The 17,562-nt window shown below is 56.2% G+C and overlaps 2 protein-coding genes across 3 annotated transcripts in view; one reads left to right on the top strand and one right to left on the bottom strand.

Annotated features, from left to right (window-relative positions):
• The window catches only part of LOC149434295 (translocon-associated protein subunit beta), a 33,634-nt gene extending 32,370 nt beyond the window's left edge, over positions 1–1,264 (bottom strand). For both annotated transcript variants that reach the window (XM_089663844.1, XM_089663842.1), the window contains exon 1: positions 1,154–1,264. The gene's annotated coding sequence lies outside the window, so the exon portion shown is untranslated. The remainder of the gene's footprint in view (positions 1–1,153) is intronic.
• A 2,067-nt stretch (positions 1,265–3,331) lies between these two features.
• LOC149434294 (T-complex protein 1 subunit gamma-like) lies at positions 3,332–17,559 on the top strand (the record flags this gene model as incomplete). The annotated part of the gene is made up of 11 exons (XM_089663841.1): positions 3,332–3,476; positions 5,574–5,635; positions 5,709–5,759; positions 6,783–6,845; positions 10,635–10,731; positions 12,033–12,150; positions 12,620–12,806; positions 14,979–15,128; positions 15,215–15,347; positions 17,313–17,394; positions 17,481–17,559. Coding segments are annotated over exons 1-11 (1,050 nt in total), but the record flags the coding sequence as incomplete, so codon positions are not given.
• Positions 17,560–17,562: the final 3 nt, after the last annotated feature.

The raw sequence follows: 17,562 nt of genomic DNA, 5'->3' as shown, positions 1-17,562 counted from the left end.
CGGAAAGGGGGGGGGGGAGCGCCCGGACCGGAAAGGGGGGGGGGGGGAGCGTCCGGACCGGAAAGGGGGGAGCGTCCGGACCGGAAAGGGGGGAGCGTCCGGACCGGAAAGGGGGGAGCGTCCGGACCGGAAAGGGGGGAGCGTCCGGACCGGAAAGGGGGGAGCGTCCGGACCGGAAAGGGGGGAGCGTCCGGACCGGGAAGGGGGGGGGGAAGCGTCCGGACCGGGAAGGGGGGGGGGGAAGCGGCCGGACCGGGAAGGGGGGGGGGGGAAGCGTCCGGACCGGAAAGGGGGGAGCGTCCGGACCGGAAAGGGGGGAGCGTCCGGACCGGAAAGGGGGGAGCGTCCGGACCGGAAAGGGGGGAGCGTCCGGACCGGAAAGGGGGGAGCGTCCGGACCGGAAAGGGGGGAGCGTCCGGACCGGAAAGGGGGGAGCGTCCGGACCGGGAAGGGGGGGGGAAGCGGCCGGACCGGGAAGGGGGGGGGGGGAAGCGTCCGGACCGGGAAGGGGGGGGGAAGCGTCCGGACCGGGAAGGGGGGGGGAAGCGTCCGGACCGGGAAGGGGGGGGGGGAAGCGTCCGGACCGGGAAGGGGGGGGGGAAAGCGTCCGGACCGGAAGGGGGGGAGGCTTAGTACTGCCCCCAACTGTTTAGGACAGCCCCCCAGGGCAAGAAAGCTATCATAGTTGGGGCCCCACTGCAAGAGTGGGGGCCCCTGAGAATAGCGGGCAGCCATTAGACATGGACTCCAGAGTAACTATAATAAATAGGGTACCATCAGTATACGCAGGGGCCACCTGTCAGTACACAGAGGGGCCCCTATATAAGAACAGTGACTAGCAGATCCACAGGGACCTCCAGAATACAATGGGTCCCATCACCAAACAGAGGGGGGCCCCAGATAACAGATGGTAAACATATAGGTGCCCCCGGAATATATTAGGCCCTAGGACTGCATGGAGGGGCCCCTGGAATATGAGGCCCTATGACTGCAGAGAGGGGCCCCTGGAATACACATGCCCGCTTGTAATGAATGGAGAAGAGAGGGCTCCTGAATAAGAGTGGCCCTATAACTGTACAGAGGGGCCCCTGGATATGAATGGCTCTCAGGCAACTAACACACAGGGGCCCGGGAGCCCCCAACACCCCCTCACCTCTCTCCGCTCCCGGCTCTGAGTGACTCCAATCTACAGATCACCAAATTGAGAGACACGTCACCCCTCCTCCAAACCGGATATCCGGCCTGACCGCCGCCAAGAATCATGGGAAGTGTAGTCGTGCCCGCTCTGTCTGGAGATTTAGAGGTCCCTCCTCTCTGCTGCCACCTGCTGGATCCCCCGATGTCATTACTATTCTTACCATTATGAAAAAAAAATGATAATTTATAGTCATAATAATAAAAAATAAAAAGCCAAACAAAAAAATAGATTATTATTATTAATAATAATAATAATAATAATAAGAAGAAGAAGAAATAAAAACCCGAACAAAAAATAAATAAAAATAATAATAATAATAATGTATTTTTGTTTGGTTTTGGGGTTTTATTATTATTATTATTATTATTATCATTAATATTAATATTATTACCAGTAATAATAATAATAAAAAAATAAAACCCCCAAACCAAACAAAAAATACATTATTATTATTATAAAGAGGAAGAAGAAGTAGAAGAAATAAAAACCCAAACCGAACAAAAAATAAATAAAAATATGGTCCTCGGTTGGAACCTTCTATGGTCCTCGGTTGGAACCTTCTAGGGTCCTCAGTTTCAGCCTTCTATGGCTCTCAGTTGGAACCTTCTATGGTCCTCGGTTGGAACCTTCTATGGCTCTCAGTTGGAACCTTCTATGGTCCTCGGTTGGGACCTTCTATGGCTCTCAATTGGAACCTTCTAGGGTCCTCATTTGGAACCTTCTATGGCTCTTAGTTAGAACCTTCTATTGTCGTCGGTTGGAACCTTCTATGGCTCTCAGTTGGAACCTTCTATGGTCCTCAGGTTGGAACCTTCTATGGTCCTCAGGTTGGAACCTTCTAGGGTCCTCAGTTAGAACCTTTTATAGTCCCAAGTTAGAACCTTCTATAGTCCATGATTGGAACTTTCTATGGCTCTCAGAACCGTCTATGGTCCTCAGTTAGAACCTTCTATGGTCCTCAGTTAGAACCTTCTATGGCTCTCAGTTGGAACCTTCTATGGTCCTCGGTTAGAGCCTTCTATGGGCCTCGGTTAGAACCTTCTATGGTCCTTGGTTGGAACCTTCTATGGCTCTCAGTTGGACCCTTCTATGGTCCTCAGTTGGAACCTTCTAGGGTCCTCAGTTGGAACCTTCTATGGCCCTCGGTTAGAGCCTTCTATGGGCCTCGGTTAGAACCTTCTATGACTTTCTATGGCTCTCAGAACCGTCTATGGTCCTCAGTTAGAACCTTCTATGGCTCTCAGTTGGAACCTTCTATGGTCCTCGGTTGGAACTTTCTATGGCTCTCAGAACCATCTATGGTCCTCAGTTTGAACCGTCTATGGTCCTCAGTTTGAACCATCTATGGTCCTCAGTTTGAACCGTCTATGGTCCTCAGTTTGAACCGTCTATGGTCCTCAGTTAGAACTTTCTATGGTTCTTAGTTGGAACCTTCTATGGCTCTCAGTTGGAACCTTCTATAGTCCTCGGTTGGAACCCTCTAGGGTCCTCAGTTGGAACCTTCTATGGGCCTCGGTTAGAACCTTCTATGGTCCTCACTTGGAACCTTCTATGGTCCATGGTTGGAACTTTCTATGGCTCTCAGAACCTTCTAGGGTCCTCAGGACTTTCTATGGTCCTCAGTTTCGGTAATGCAGGATATTTTTCACAATAATGTGACCACCAGGTGTCAGTGTTCTGTTGCCCCTCTGGGGTCACCCTTCATTTTATTCAGAAATCCTCGACATGGGGTGACTCCTCTGCCCTCCATATGGCTGTATTGAGCCCTCCCCCGCCTCTCCCCATTCATTCATTACTCCCTCTCTGCCCTAATTTAGTCACTAGAAGTTGTCACCAGCAGCCAATTACAGGAGACCAGGAAAAACTACAACTCCCAGCATCCATCCCGGCGGCCTATACTTCTCTATAGGAGCCCCTGGTCTGTTGCTAGGCAATGATTGTAGATTTCCATGGCATGGACTACAACTCCCGGCATGCAACGCGCCGCGTCACGGGCCGCGCACGCGCGCTGCGCCAATGGCTGCCATGCGGCTTCCAACGGATGGTGCGGGGTCAACCAAGCTCGCTCAGCCTAGCCCCGACGGCCCCGCCCCCGGCGGGGGATTGGTGGAGTTGCCCCGTCGGCGGCTGTGATTGGCTGAGACCGCGGAGCGGCGAGGGTAGTGTGCGATCAGGAGGCGGCTCAGCGCTTTTCTTTCTCCAGAAGATTCTCCGCCGACCTGATCCTCCGATCCCAGATCGACCGACACCATGATGGGCCGCCCGGTGCTCGTGCTTAGTGAGTGTCCGCCCTGCGGGGCCCTATCATAACGGGGGGGCGGGCCCAGACTGGGGGTGTCAGGACTGGACATGGAGGAGGGGCCCCTGAGGGCCACAGGAGAAGACAAGGAAGGGGGTGACCACTGTAGGCCCCTGTCCATACATAGAGGGGTGAAATAAATGTGGGCAGGTTCCACCTTGAAATGTGGGGCCCCTGAGGGCCACAGGGCGGGGCCTCATGCACGAGGAGCCCCTGAACAAGGCACCGTAATTAAAAGGGCCCCAGGAAAGGGAGTGGGTGGTATAAATGTACAAGGAAAATGGTGGCATAATATATGTGGGGCCCCTGGGGGCCACTGAGTGGAGCAGGTGGGTTGCATCATAATTGGGGGGGACCCACAGGGAAGGCAGGGGGTGTAATAGGGGTTCACTGTACAAGAAAATTGGAGGAGTCATTAATCTGGGGGGCCCCTGAGGACCACTGTACAGGTGGGATAGGGGCCCCTAAGGGCCACAGGAAAGGGAGGTATGAACATGGGGCCCCGTACAAAGTAGGAGTGGTACTATCAGGAATGAGGGGCCCCTGAGGTACACTGTCCGCAGTAGGTGGGCGGCATTTCCTGTACAAGGAAATTGATGGAGTCAATAATCTGGGGCCCCTGAGTGCCACTGTACAGGTGGGTGAGGGGCCCCTAAGGGCCACAGGAAAGGTGGGTGAGGGGCCACAGGGAAGGTAGGGGTGGTGTAAATGGTGGGGCCCCTGAGGGCCACTCCTCGGGTGGGTGGCACCATAGGTAAGGGGGGTGGCATAAATGTGGAGTCATAGTGAAAGTTGGATTGGTAGAATCAGGAATGTGGGGCCCCTGAGGGCCACTGTGCGGAGCAGGTGAGTGGCATCATAATTAAGGGGCCCTCAAGTGCCACAGGGGAGGGGGTGTAATGGGGGTTCCCTGTATAAGGAAATTGGTGGAATCGTTAATCTGAGGCCCACTCTATATGTAGGTGAGGGGCCCCTAAGGGCCACAGGGAATGTAGGAATGGGGGGGGGGGGCGGGGGAATGTTAATGTGGGTTCCTGAGGGGCACTCTATGGGTGGGTGGCACCATAGTTAAGGGGGTGGTATAAATGTGGGTTCACAGTACAAGCTGATGTGCTAGAATTATGAATGTGGGGCCCCTGAGGGCCACTGCACTGAGCAGGTGAGTGGCATCATAATTGAGGGGCCTCTAGGAGCCACAAAAGTCAGGGGTGTCGTAAATGTGGGGTCACTTACAGTGTGGGGCCCCCATGGGCCACTGTTCGGAGCTGGTGGGTGGTTTCTTAATTAAGGGGCCCCAGGAAGGCAGGGTTGATGTAAATGGGGGTGGGGTCATTGCACAACAAGGGAGTGGTTGAATCCTTACTGTGGGGCCCCTGAGGGCCACTCTACAGAGAAGGTGGGTGGCATCAAAATTGAGGGGCTCCAGGAAAGGCTATAGTGGAGTCATTAATGTGGGGCCCCTGAGGGCCACTTTACAGGTGGGTGGTTTCATGAATGAGAGATATCTGTGTATGAATGGGGCGGGGCTTCAGTGCAAGGCAAAGTAAGAATTAGTGTGAGGGCCCCTGAGGGCCACTCCATGGGGAAGGTGAGATGTGGGGTCCTCTATGGGTATATGAGGGGGGCCCCTTGAGGTCACAGGACAGGAGGGGTTCCTAAAGCTATTAGTTGTGTGAGGGGGGCAATCTGATATGAGTGGCCCCCGAGGGCCCCTGTACAGGACATGTGGGTGACATCACGGATGTGTGTTCTGTATGTCAACAGTTGGTATTATGAATGGGGGGGGGGCACAAAACGGGATTGGTAATCTAAAGGAGGGGCTCCAATGAGGGGCCACAGTCTGGTTGGCAGTGTCCCATGTGAGGGGCCCCCGAGAGCCATATTAAGGGCCCCGGGGGGGTGTATGGATCTGTCAGTCTGCTCTGTGGTGTCGGGGCCCCTCAGGTTTAGTTGACATTGGGGGAGGGGCAGTTCAGGGTCTGCCCCAGCTCACTGTGGGGGTTCCCTTAGGGCGCCCCCCGGAGGTGGATGCCGGTGTACATTCTGCAGCGTCTCACTGATAGTCTCGTATTTCAGGTCAGAATATGAAGAGGGAGTCGGGCAGGAAGGTCCAAGCCGGGAACATCAACGCGGCCAAGGTAAGCCCCTCTCTACGGCTGCCGTCCAATCACGGCTCACCGTACATATCCTGATTGTGTGTGTCCTCCACAGACCATCGCCGACATCATCCGCACCTGCCTGGGGCCCCGAGCCATGATGAAGGTAAGGGCCACGTGTCTGGAGGGGAAAGAGATCTCTGCGGAGAAGCCTCTGCTTGGGCCAGGCTCACCATCGCTGACGCCCCGCCCCCTTCATCCTACCTGTGACACCATTGTATCCCCTGTTGATCCCGCCAGTAGACCCGTTATTTTTCCACTTCCTGTAACAGGGTGACAACCCTTTCTCCTGCATTGAAATTACACAGCAGTGTTGTCACCCTGCGGACAGGGGATGTTTACAAAGCAGATAGGTGGAATTCTAGATGAATTGGCCCCTAAGGGCCAAAGGAAAGGCAGGGTGGTGTAAATTTAGGGGAGGGGGGTCACTATGCAAGGAAATGGTAGAACCTTTATTGTGGCGCCCCCCTGAAGTCCTGACTGCAAAGCAGGTAGGTGGCATTATAATCAAGAGGGCCTCGGGAAGGCAGGGGTGGTTAAAAAAAAATCTGGGGCCACTCTATAGCAGTGGAGAAGGTGGACTCATTAACGTGGGGCCCCTGAGGGCCACTGTACGGATGGGCTGGCTTCATGAGAGGTCACCGTGTTAGTAGGTGGGCGTGGTCATGGATGAGGCGCTCCGGTAGAGTACCCGCTTCCCCATTCTGTAACATTTTATTAGCTGTTGATCCCGCCAGCAGACCCGTTCTGTTTCCACTTCCTGTAACAGGGTGACAATGCTTTCTCCTGCATTGAAATTGTTGTCACCCTTATTAGCTGTTGATCCCGCCAGCAGACCCGTTCTGTTTCCACTTCCTGTAACGAAGTGACAATGCCCTTCCTTCTGCAGCGAAATCCCCCACCGGGGTGTCACTGTGGTCACATGATCAGGAGCTGGTCCTGCCGGCTACCAGTGGTTAACCTGGACAGAGAGCTGTCACTGACAGCTCGGTCTCTGTGCTGGGAATTCATGGCGCAGCGTGCTGTCAGCACAGGAACATCAACCCCGCCCAGTGACGCATATATACGCGGCGGGTGCCGGCGGCAACAGGTTAATAACGTTTTTTTTTTTGTTTTGCTTTCCTTCCAGATGTTGCTGGACCCGATGGGCGGGATTGTGATGACCAACGACGGGAACGCCATCCTCCGAGAGGTGAGTGTTCTGTCCGCACGGCGTCTGTAAACGCATCACATGGCGCCCGTGTGCCGTCTACGAAAATGTGCTCTACTGAGATCTAACTGTGAGTCCTGGTGGTGCATCCAGAAGGCGTGGCCTAACTGTTTTAAAGCTGCATCCAGGAGTAGTCGTGCTGCCTCCTTAACCCCTCCCCCTCCAGAGGATTTCCCCCATCTTCCTTTTATGGCCACTCCCCCTGGGGGTGGGCACAGACATCGCAACTATTAACCTCTTGCCGACCGCGCATAGCCGAATGACGGCTTCACCGCGGCCGGCCAGTTCTGGGTGGACGTCATATGACGTCCTCCCAGAACGCGCTCTCCTGCGCGCCCCAGGGGGCGCGCACCCGGCGATCTCCGTGATCGCTGTGTCCTACGGACACAGCTGATCACGTGATGTGGTAAAAGGCCAATCACAGCGGCCTTTTACCACGTGATCAGCGGTGTCCAATGACACGCTGATCAGAGGAAAATGCAAGTGCCGGTTCTCGGCTGCACTTTCCTCACGCTGTCAGATCGTGAGGAAAGTACTGCCGAGAACCGGCAGTTGTCACAGCGGGGATCGGCACCGATCATCAGGGCACTGATGATCGGTGCCCAGCAGTGACACCCGCAAGTTCCGCCCAGTAGTGCGCCCACTAGCTCCGCCCACCTGTGCCCAGCAGTGCCCCCACCTGTGCCACTCTGCAGTGCCACCTACCTGTGCCCACCAGTGCCGCCCAGCAGTGCTGCCAGTCAGTGCCACTAGTCAGTGCCGTCTATCAGTACCCATCATCAGTGCCGCCTATCAGTGCTGCATATTAGTGCCGCCTATCAGTGCCGCCTATCAGTGCCCATCAGTGCTGCCTCATCAATGCACATCAGTGAAGGAGAAAAAATACCTGTTTGAAAAATTTTATAAAATAAACAAATAAACTTTTTTTTTTTTCAAATTTTTTGCACTTTTTTTATTTATAGCGCAAAAAGTAAAGCGCCCAGCGGGGATTAAATACCACCAAAAGAAAGCTCTATTTGTGAGAAAAAAATGATCAAAATTTCATATGGGTACAATGTTGCATGACCGCGCAATTGTCAATCAAAGTGCGGCAGCGCTGAAAGCTGAAAATTGGCCTGGTAAGGAAGGGGGTATAAGTGCCCGGTAGGGGGGTATAAGGGGGGTATAAGTGGTTAATAAAGCCAGGATGTGATCATTAACCCCCCCAGAGGATTTCCCCCTACTTTTTTTTGACCACTCCCCTGGGGGTGGGCACACACATCACACCCATTAATAAAGCCAGGATGTGATCATTAACCTCTTGCCCTCCAGAGGATCCCCCCTTTCTTTTTTGGCCACTCCCCCTGGGGGTGGGCACAGACACATCACTTCCATTAATAAAGACAGAATGTGATCATTAACCCCTCCCCCTCAAGAGGATTTCTCCTCCCTTTTTTGGCCACTCCCCCTGGGCGTGGGCACAGACATCACACCCATTAATAAAGCCGGGATGTGATCATTATCCCCCCTCCAGAGGACTCCCCCCGCCTTCCTTTTTTGGCCACTCCCCCTGGGCGTAGGCACAGACACATCACACCCATTAATAAAGCCGGGATGTGATCATTATCCCCCCCTCCAGAGGATTCCCCCCGCCTTCCTTTTTTGGCCACTCCCACTGGGCGTGGGCACAGACACATCACACCCATTAATAAAGCCGGGATGTGATCATTATCCCCCCCTCCAGAGGATTCCCCCCGCCTTCCTTTTTTGGCCACTCCCACTGGGCGTGGGCACAGACATCAGACCCATTAATAAAGCCAGGATGTGATCATTAACCCCTCCCCCTCAAGAGGATTTCTCCTCCCTTTTTTGGCCACTCCCCCTGGGGGTGGGCACAGACACATCACACCCATTAATAAAGCCGGGATGTGATCATTATCACCCCCTCCTTCCTTTTTTGGCCACTTTGTGATCATTATCCCCCCTCCAGAGGATTCCCCCCGCCTTCCTTTTTTGGCCACTCCCCCTGGGCGTGGGCACAGACACATCACACCCATTAATAAAGCCAGGATGTGATCATTATCCCCTCCCCCTCAAGAGGATCCCCCCTTCCTGACCAAGCCATTTTATTTTTTTTTGCGATACGGCGCTGCATTACTTTAACTGACAATTGCGCGGTCATGCAACGCTGCACCCAAATGAAATTTACGGTCCTTTTTTTCCCACGAATTGAGCTTTCTTTTGGTGGTATTTGATCGCCTCTGCGTTTTTTTTTTTTTTTTGTTTTCTTTTTTTACATTTTTTGCGTTATAACAAAAGAAAAGCCCAACAATTTTGAAAAAAAAGCAATATTTTGGACTTTTTGCTATTAAACATGTCCAGTAAAAAAAAATGAAAAAAATCAAATTTCATCATAAATTCCGGGAAAAAAGTATTCTGCTACAAAAAAAAAAAACCCCCGATACGTGTAAATTAATTGGTTTACGTAAAAGTTATAGCGTCTACAAATGGCGGTCTAGATACGGGGATTTTTTTATTTTTTTTTTTACTAGTAATGGCGGCGATCAGTGACTTACAGCGGGACTGCGGCGGCCATTCTGACACTGGGGGGGGACTGACTTGGTGTCACTGTCATCCCCAGTGACACCAATACAGAGATCAGTGCTAATAAAAAGCCCTGACACTGTACTAATGGCACTGGGCAGGAAGGGGTTAACACGAGGGGCGATCAAAGGGTTAACTGTGTGTGCTGGGTGTAGTTTTTTTTTTTTTTTTGTTTCACCTAGGGGGCGGGGTCTGTGTGCTTCACTGTACTAATGGCACTGGGCAGGAAGGGGTTAATATGCGGGGAGATCAAAGGGTTAACTGTGTGCTGGGTGTAGTTTTTGTTTTTTCTTTTTCACCTAGGGGGCGGGGTCTGTGTGCTTCACTATACTAATGGCACGGGGCAGGAAGGGGTTAATATGCGGGGAGATCAAAGGGTTAACTGTGTGCTGGGAGTGTTTTTTACTCGGGGGTCTGCGTGCTTCACTGTAATCGCACTGATCTGGATGGCTGTGCTGTGCAGTGTGCCGGAGCAGACAGGGAGGAGAACCGTCGGCAAACAAAACAATCCTCCCTGTCGGAAATCACCGGGTGAGTAGTCACCGGCCAGGACCCGGTGATTGACAGCTGCGGCTGCGAATGGGGGGCGCACACGGGGCGCGAGGGTTCACATTGCAGTGTATGGCACTCACGCTGCATTAGTAGTGCAGGAAGTAGTTTGAAGACGCTGCAACTTGAATGTGGAGTCGTACATATTCGATCGGTTGTCGGTGGGGTACGACTTGCCGTGTCCAGAGTCACATGACGAGCGTGGATGGAGCCTTGGACCCCGGTCACACCGGATGCGACTTGCGAATCGCAGCCCATTGTCCGCAGTGACAGCCGTCCTATCGGTGCGGTTCTGACCTGGTTGGAGCCGCACCGATTTCTAAGGCCGTCCATGCGCTGCTTTTGCTGTGATTTGTGTAGTCCTCTGGGTCGGATGTCTTGCGAGTCGCCCCTGAAATCGGCGTGTCGTCCGACTGTGAAATTATGCGACTGAGGGGGGGGGGGTAAGCCGATATAGGTGTTAGTTGGGGGAGGGGACATTTTTGAGACTATGGATGGTCAGGGTGACAGGTTCTCTTTAACATAGCCCAGTGTTGCCCTAGTGCTGCAGGGGGGGCTCAGATCAGACCTGCAGAGGCCGGATGTATGTACCCCCCCCATCCCCATTGTAAGTGGATCCTGCTTCTCTCTCCATTGTAGATCCAGGTGCAGCACCCCGCCGCCAAATCCATGATCGAGATCAGCCGCACCCAGGATGAGGAGGTGGGAGACGGCACCACATCTGTCATCATTCTGGGTGAGGGGAACAGGGACACACAATCCGGGCGTATTTGGGACGGCATATGAGGGGTTGTGAGATTGTGGGGTGGAGATTAAGAAGGTGTGTGAGATTTGGGGGGGAGATGTGATTGGGGTGGTGAGATTGGGGCGGGGGTGTGTGAGATTGGGAGGGGGGGAGATTGAGGGGGAGATGGGGGGGGGGGTGAGATTAAGAGGGTGTGTGAAATTGGGGGGGGTGGGTGGGTGTGAGATTGGGGCGGGGGTGAGATTAAGAGGGTGTGTGAGATTTGGGGGAGGGGTTTGAGATTAAGAGGGTGTGTGACTGGGGGATGAGATTGAGAGGGTGTGTGAAATTGGAGGGGAGATTAAGGGGGAGGGGGAGATTGGAGGGGGGGAGTTGTGAGATTAAGAGGGTGTGTGATTGGGGGGGTGAGATTAAGAGGGTGTGTGATTGGGGGGGTGAGATTAAGAGGGTGTGTTAGATTGGGGGGGGGGGGAGGTGTGTGTGATTGGGGGGAGGAGAGTGAGAGGTTGTGTGAGATTGGGGGGGGGGGGGAGATTAAGGAGGTGGGTGAGATGGGGGGGGGGGATGTTGAGATTGAGGGTGTGTGAGATTTGGTGGGGGGGGTGAGATTTGGTGGGGGGGGTGAGATTTGGTGGGGGGGGTGAGATTTGGTGGGGGGGGGTGAGACGTGGGGGGAGGGGGATGAGATGCTTGGGGGAGGGACGAGAAGTGTGAGATGCTGGGGGGAGGGGGTGAGATGTGGGGGGAGGGATGAGGGGGTGAGGTGCGGGGGGAAGGGGTGAGGTGCGGGGGGAGGGACGAGGGGGTGAGATGCGGGGGGAGGGACGAGGGGGTGAGATGCGGGGGGGAGGGACGAGGGGGTGAGATGCGGGGGGGAGGGACGAGGGGGTGAGATGCGAGGGGGGAGGGACGAGGGGGTGAGATGCGGGGGGGAGGGACGAGGGGGTGAGATGCTGGGGGGAGGGACAAGGGGTGTGAGATGCTGGGGGGAGGGGGTGAGATGCGGGGGGAGGGATGAGGGGGTGAGATGTGGGGGGGAAGGGACGAGGGGGGTGAGATGCTGGGGGGAGGGGTGTGAGATGCTGGGGGGAGAGACTAGGGGTGTGAGATGCTGGGGGGAGGGGTGTGAGATGCGGGGGGAGGGATGAGGGGGTGAGATGCGGGGGGAGGGATGAGGGGGTGAGGTGCAGGGGTGAAATGTGGGGGGAGGGATGAGGGGGTGAGATGCGGGGGGAGGGGGGGTTGAGATGCTGGGGGAGGGGTGAGATCTGATCCTCTTCTCTGTCTTACAGCTGGAGAGATGTTGGCCGTCGCTGAGCAGTTCCTGGAGCAGCAGATGCACCCGACTGTGGTGATCAGCGCCTACCGCAAGGCCCTGGATGACATGATCAGCACTCTGAAGGAGTTCAGGTGCCCCGATGGAACACATTGATATGAGGGGCTCCTCCTGCTTGTGGCTCCTCCTATAGCGTTTATAAATGGCGGTATAGAGACTGGGATTGTTTTTTTTTTCTTTCTATACTAGTAATGGCGGCGATCAGCGACTTGTAGTGGGACTGCGGCGAGCATTCTGACACTGGGGGGGGGGACTGATTTAGTGTCACTGACATCCCCAGTGACACCACTACAGTGATCGGTGGTAATAAAAAGCTCTGTCACTAGGAAGGGACCAATAAAACAAACCTGGCAAGGCAGGAGGAGCAGGTGGGGGAGGGGACAATGCATCGCCCAATGGGCTTGTATATATGTTTATCCCAGATGTATGAACCTATCGGAATACTTTTCACAGAGACCGGTTACCTTTCCCCATTATATGTAAATCAAAAAAAAAAATGTTCCCTCCATGCCTTGCTCATGCTTTGTCCCCGCCCCCCCTCAGCACCCCTGTGGACACGAGCGACCGAGAGCTGATGCTGAAGATCATCAACAGCGCCATAAACACCAAGGCCATCAAACGCTGGGCGGACATGGCCTGCAACATCGCTCTGGACGCCGTCAAGACCGTAGAGCTGGAGGAGAACGGGCGCAAGGAGATCGACATCAAGAAGTACGCCAAGGTGGAGAAGGTCAGTGCCGAGCGGGGAGATTGATTGACAGAACCTGGCGGTACTAGAGAAGGCTGTGATTGGTTGTGCCGCTTAACGGTGGATAATCATTGGTTGATTCTTCATGGCTTTTCCGCGGCGAACTGCCATTCGCTACGGAGCACGGGAGGAGAGGCTCGGTTAGAACGAACAGGCTGCATGTCATCCCAGCTCTGTGACCACATGGTGTTCCTTACTCCATGGGTGTCAAACTGGCGGCCCTCCAGCCGTTGCCAAACTACAAGTCCCATGAGGCATTGCAGGATTGACTGTTACAAGCATGACTTCCCAAAGGCAGAGGCATGATGGGACTTGTAGTTTCGCCACACCCGGAGGGCCGCCAGTTTGACCCCCCTGCCTTACTCCGTCCCTCCAGCCTTGGAAAGGCTCGGGGGATGTGATCCCAGTGCTGGAAGGATGTGAAGATCTGTATATAGGGGGTGAAAAAAAAAATAAAAACCTCACGAGTGACACCCATATCTCTGCCTTTTATAGGTATAGTTGATATTTGGCGATAATTAAAGGGTTAGTTCACCTTTACCAAAAAAACTGCCTGTGCAGGGAGGAGCAGTGGCGCCCCTAGGTGGGTGCGGGGGGTGTGCGCTGCACCAGGTGACACCTATCGCATGGGGTGACACCAAAAAGTTTTAAAGCAAGCCGACAATCCTCGAAAAATGGATCGGATCTGCGGTATCACGTGGTGTCACCTGTCCAGAGGTGGGCGGTCCCTGTCGTGCACATACACACAGCCTTGGCTCTTCCCCTCGCTGTGTCCCCGTCGCTCCCCCCCCCCCCCCCCCCCCGGACTGGTGTCAGTTAACCCCGTATAGGTTGCAAGCCAACGATTCCCGCAAGATGGATCGGATCTGCGGTAACACATGGTGTCACCCCTTCAGAGGTGGGCGGTCCCTGTCGTGCACACACAGCCCTGGCTCTTCCCCTCCCTGTGTCCCCGTCGCACCCCATCCCCCCCCCCCGGGCCGGTGTTGCCAGATCAGTTAACCCCGTATAGGTTGCAAGCCGAGGGATCGGATCTGCGGATTGGGGAGCATATTGGATCGGACTATCGGTGTCATCGGACTGTTGGTGTCACCGCACTGGGTGACACCAACCCTAGGGACGCCCCTGGGGAGGAGTCTAGATAAAAAGCTGTGCAGCTGTAAATGAAGTTGGAAGATGCCCTTGCTGTAGGCATAGGCCAGGGGTGGGCAACTGTGGCCCTCCAGCTGTTGAACTACAAGTCCCACGAGGAATTGCAAAACTGACAGTTACAAGCATGACTCTCAAAGGCAGAGGAATGATGGGACTTGTAGTTCACCAACAGCTGAAGGGCCACAGTTGCCCACCCCTGGCATAGGCCATTTTATCTACCTCCTGGTGCCTGGCCGAAAAACACCCAGAGATGGCTTCGTCCTGCCTTGTTGCTAGGCTGTTGCTAAGAGACTCCCAGCTGCTACTGCTCACTCACACCATCACAGGAACGAGCTCCTAAACCCCGCCGCGCATGTGTGGTCCACCATCTCCTCCTTTTACAGCATTGCTAAGCTCAGAACAGGGAAGACCACACATGCCAGGGCGGGTTGAATCAGAAGGGAGTGTCCTAGCAACGTCCTAGCAACCAGTCAGGACAGGATGATGCCAGCTCTTGAGTTTTTCCGCCAGGCTGCAGGAGGTATGTAGGTGGCCTACACCTTTACCTAGGACAGGGGTAGGCAACCTGCGGCTCTCCAGCTGTTGCAGGACTACAAGTTCCATCATGCCTCTGCAAGTCATAGCTGTAACTGTCAGTTTTGTAATGTTGCAATGCCTCATGGGAAATGTTCCACAACGGCTAGAGAGCCACAGGTTGCCTACCCCTGGCCTAGGACATTTATGTAACGTTTGCTGTGCTGAGTGCGCACTCCCAACACAGTAACCGGCAGCTTTCTGATCATGTGACCGCTGTGACTGCCAATCACAGCGGTCACATGACTGGAACGCCTGCCTCCACCTCCCGGCTCTTAAAGGGGCGGTGGCGGGAAGGAGTCTTTTCACCTACAGGTTTCCCTCTACCTGCAGGGGCAGTTTTTTTGGTAAAGGTGAACTATCCCTTTAAGCCGGCTCTTCTGATTTTAGGATTCCGCGCCAACATTTCCTTCGCTCTCGTTTCTGTAGATTCCCGGCGGCATCATCGAAGAGTCCCAGGTTCTGCGCGGTGTCATGGTGAACAAAGACGTCACACACCCCAAGATGAAGCGGCTGATCAAGAACCCGCGGATCGTCCTCCTGGACTGTTCCCTGGAGTATAAGAAGGGAGAGAGCCAGGTGAGGGCGCCCCCAATGGCCGCTGGTAGTGTGCCGGCGAGGACGATCGTTTATTAACGTCGGCTTTTGTTGTCCTTTTCCGGCAGACGGAGATCGAGATCACCCGGGAGGAGGACTTCGCCCGAATCCTGCAGCTGGAGGAGGAGTACATCCAGCAGATCTGCGAAGATATCATCAGACTGAAGCCGGATGTGGTCATCACAGAGAAGGGGATCTCTGGTGAGGAGGGGGGAGGGGCTACACTTTTTATAATGACCGACCCGGGTGCCCCTCCTATTAATGGCGGAGCAGCGGAGAGGAGTCTACACTGGGCTGAACGGGGCAGTTGTTGTAAAGCTTGACTTCGGTCTTGCAGGGGCGTGCCCCGGCTCCTCCCGTTCGGTCTTGCAGGGGCGTGCCCCGGCTCCTCCCGTTCGGTCTTGCAGGGGCGTGCCCCGGCTCCTCCCGTTCGGTCTTGCAGGGGCGTGCCCCGGCTCCTCCCGTTCGGTCTTGCAGGGGCGTGCCCCGGCTCCTCCCGTTCGGTCTTGCAGGGGCGTGCCCCGGCTCCTCCCGTTCGGTCTTGCAGGGGCGTGCCCCGGCTCCTCCCGTTCGGTCTTGCAGGGGCGTGCCCCGGCTCCTCCCGTTCGGTCTTGCAGGGGCGTGCCCCGGCTCCTCCCGTTCGGTCTTGCAGGGGCGTGCCCCGGCTCCTCCCGTTCGGTCTTGCAGGGGCGTGCCCCGGCTCCTCCCGTTCGGTCTTGCAGGGGCGTGCCCCGGCTCCTCCCGTTCGGTCTTGCAGGGGCGTGCCCCGGCTCCTCCCGTTCGGTCTTGCAGGGGCGTGCCCCGGCTCCTCCCGTTCGGTCTTGCAGGGGCGTGCCCCGGCTCCTCCCGTTCGGTCTTGCAGGGGCGTGCCCCGGCTCCTCCCGTTCGGTCTTGCAGGGGCGTGCCCCGGCTCCTCCCGTTCGGTCTTGCAGGGGCGTGCCCCGGCTCCTCCCGTTCGGTCTTGCAGGGGCGTGCCCCGGCTCCTCCCGTTCGGTCTTGCAGGGGCGTGCCCCGGCTCCTCCCGTTCGGTCTTGCAGGGGCGTGCCCCGGCTCCTCCCGTTCGGTCTTGCAGGGGCGTGCCCCGGCTCCTCCCGTTCGGTCTTGCAGGGGCGTGCCCCGGCTCCTCCCGTTCGGTCTTGCAGGGGCGTGCCCCGGCTCCTCCCGTTCGGTCTTGCAGGGGCGTGCCCCGGCTCCTCCCGTTCGGTCTTGCAGGGGCGTGCCCCGGCTCCTCCCGTTCGGTCTTGCAGGGGCGTGCCCCGGCTCCTCCCGTTCGGTCTTGCAGGGGCGTGCCCCGGCTCCTCCCGTTCGGTCTTGCAGGGGCGTGCCCCGGCTCCTCCCGTTCGGTCTTGCAGGGGCGTGCCCCGGCTCCTCCCGTTCGGTCTTGCAGGGGCGTGCCCCGGCTCCTCCCGTTCGGTCTTGCAGGGGCGTGCCCCGGCTCCTCCCGTTCGGTCTTGCAGGGGGCGTGCCCCGGCTCCTCCCGTTCGGTCTTGCAGGGGCGTGCCCCGGCCCCTCCCGTTCGGTCTTGCAGGGGCGTGCCCCGGCCCCTCCCGTTCGGGCGTGCCCCGGCCCCTCCCGTTCGGGCGTGCCCCGGCCCCTCCCGTTCGGGCGTGCCCCGGCCCCTCCCGTTCGGGCGTGCCCCGGCCCCTCCCGTTCGGGCGTGCCCCGGCCCCTCCCGTTCGGGCTTGCCCCGGCCCCTCCCGTTCGTTCTGGCAGGGGCGTGCCCCGGCTCCTCCCCTTCGCACTTGCACGGGCATGTCCCCCCAACTCTGTGACCAGTGACTTTAAGTTTAGCTCCACCCCCATCCCCCCAAATACTGTGGCCTGATGACTTTTATTATTAGGGCGCTCTACCTGTTCATGGATCTGGCGGTTTCCTCGTCTTCAATCCGCGATCGGGTGCTGCCGCAGCCATCTAGTCTACGGGGAACCAGTAGCGACTTCACAGCCGTTTCCTACTGAGCATGTGCGAAGCGTGATGCTCTTTGTGAATGGGCTGCAGTCTTTTATGACCTGCAATGTGTCCGAGAGGGCTCGGGGGGGGGGGGGAAGTAGGGGACCAAATGTGGGAGGAGCTTACACGTTTGGGTGGAACTTTTCTTTAAAGTTGACTACATTTTTGTATTTCGGATTCTTTTTTCTATATCATTCTTATCTGCTTTCCTTCAGATCTCGCTCAGCATTATCTGGTCAAAGCAAACGTCACCGCCATCCGCAGAGTCCGCAAGACGGACAACAACAGGATAGCCAGGTACCTCCCGGGGAAAGGGATGCGGAAGCTGCCGCTCAGGTAATGGTTCCATACAGGTCAATGACGGCATTGTATTCTGCGCGCAGAGCCTGCGGAGCTCGCATCGCCAGCCGCACAGACGAGCTGCGGGAAGAGGACGTGGGGACGGGCGCCGGACTTTTCGAGATC

Source organism: Staurois parvus, unplaced genomic scaffold (assembly GCF_062004578.1).
Source record: "Staurois parvus isolate SC_StPar_1 unplaced genomic scaffold, SC_StPar_1.0 ptg001786l, whole genome shotgun sequence".
Taxonomy (NCBI): domain Eukaryota; kingdom Metazoa; phylum Chordata; class Amphibia; order Anura; family Ranidae; genus Staurois; species Staurois parvus.
The sequence above is the reverse complement of the archived record's forward strand: the minus strand, read 5'-3'. Positions and strand labels throughout refer to the sequence as shown.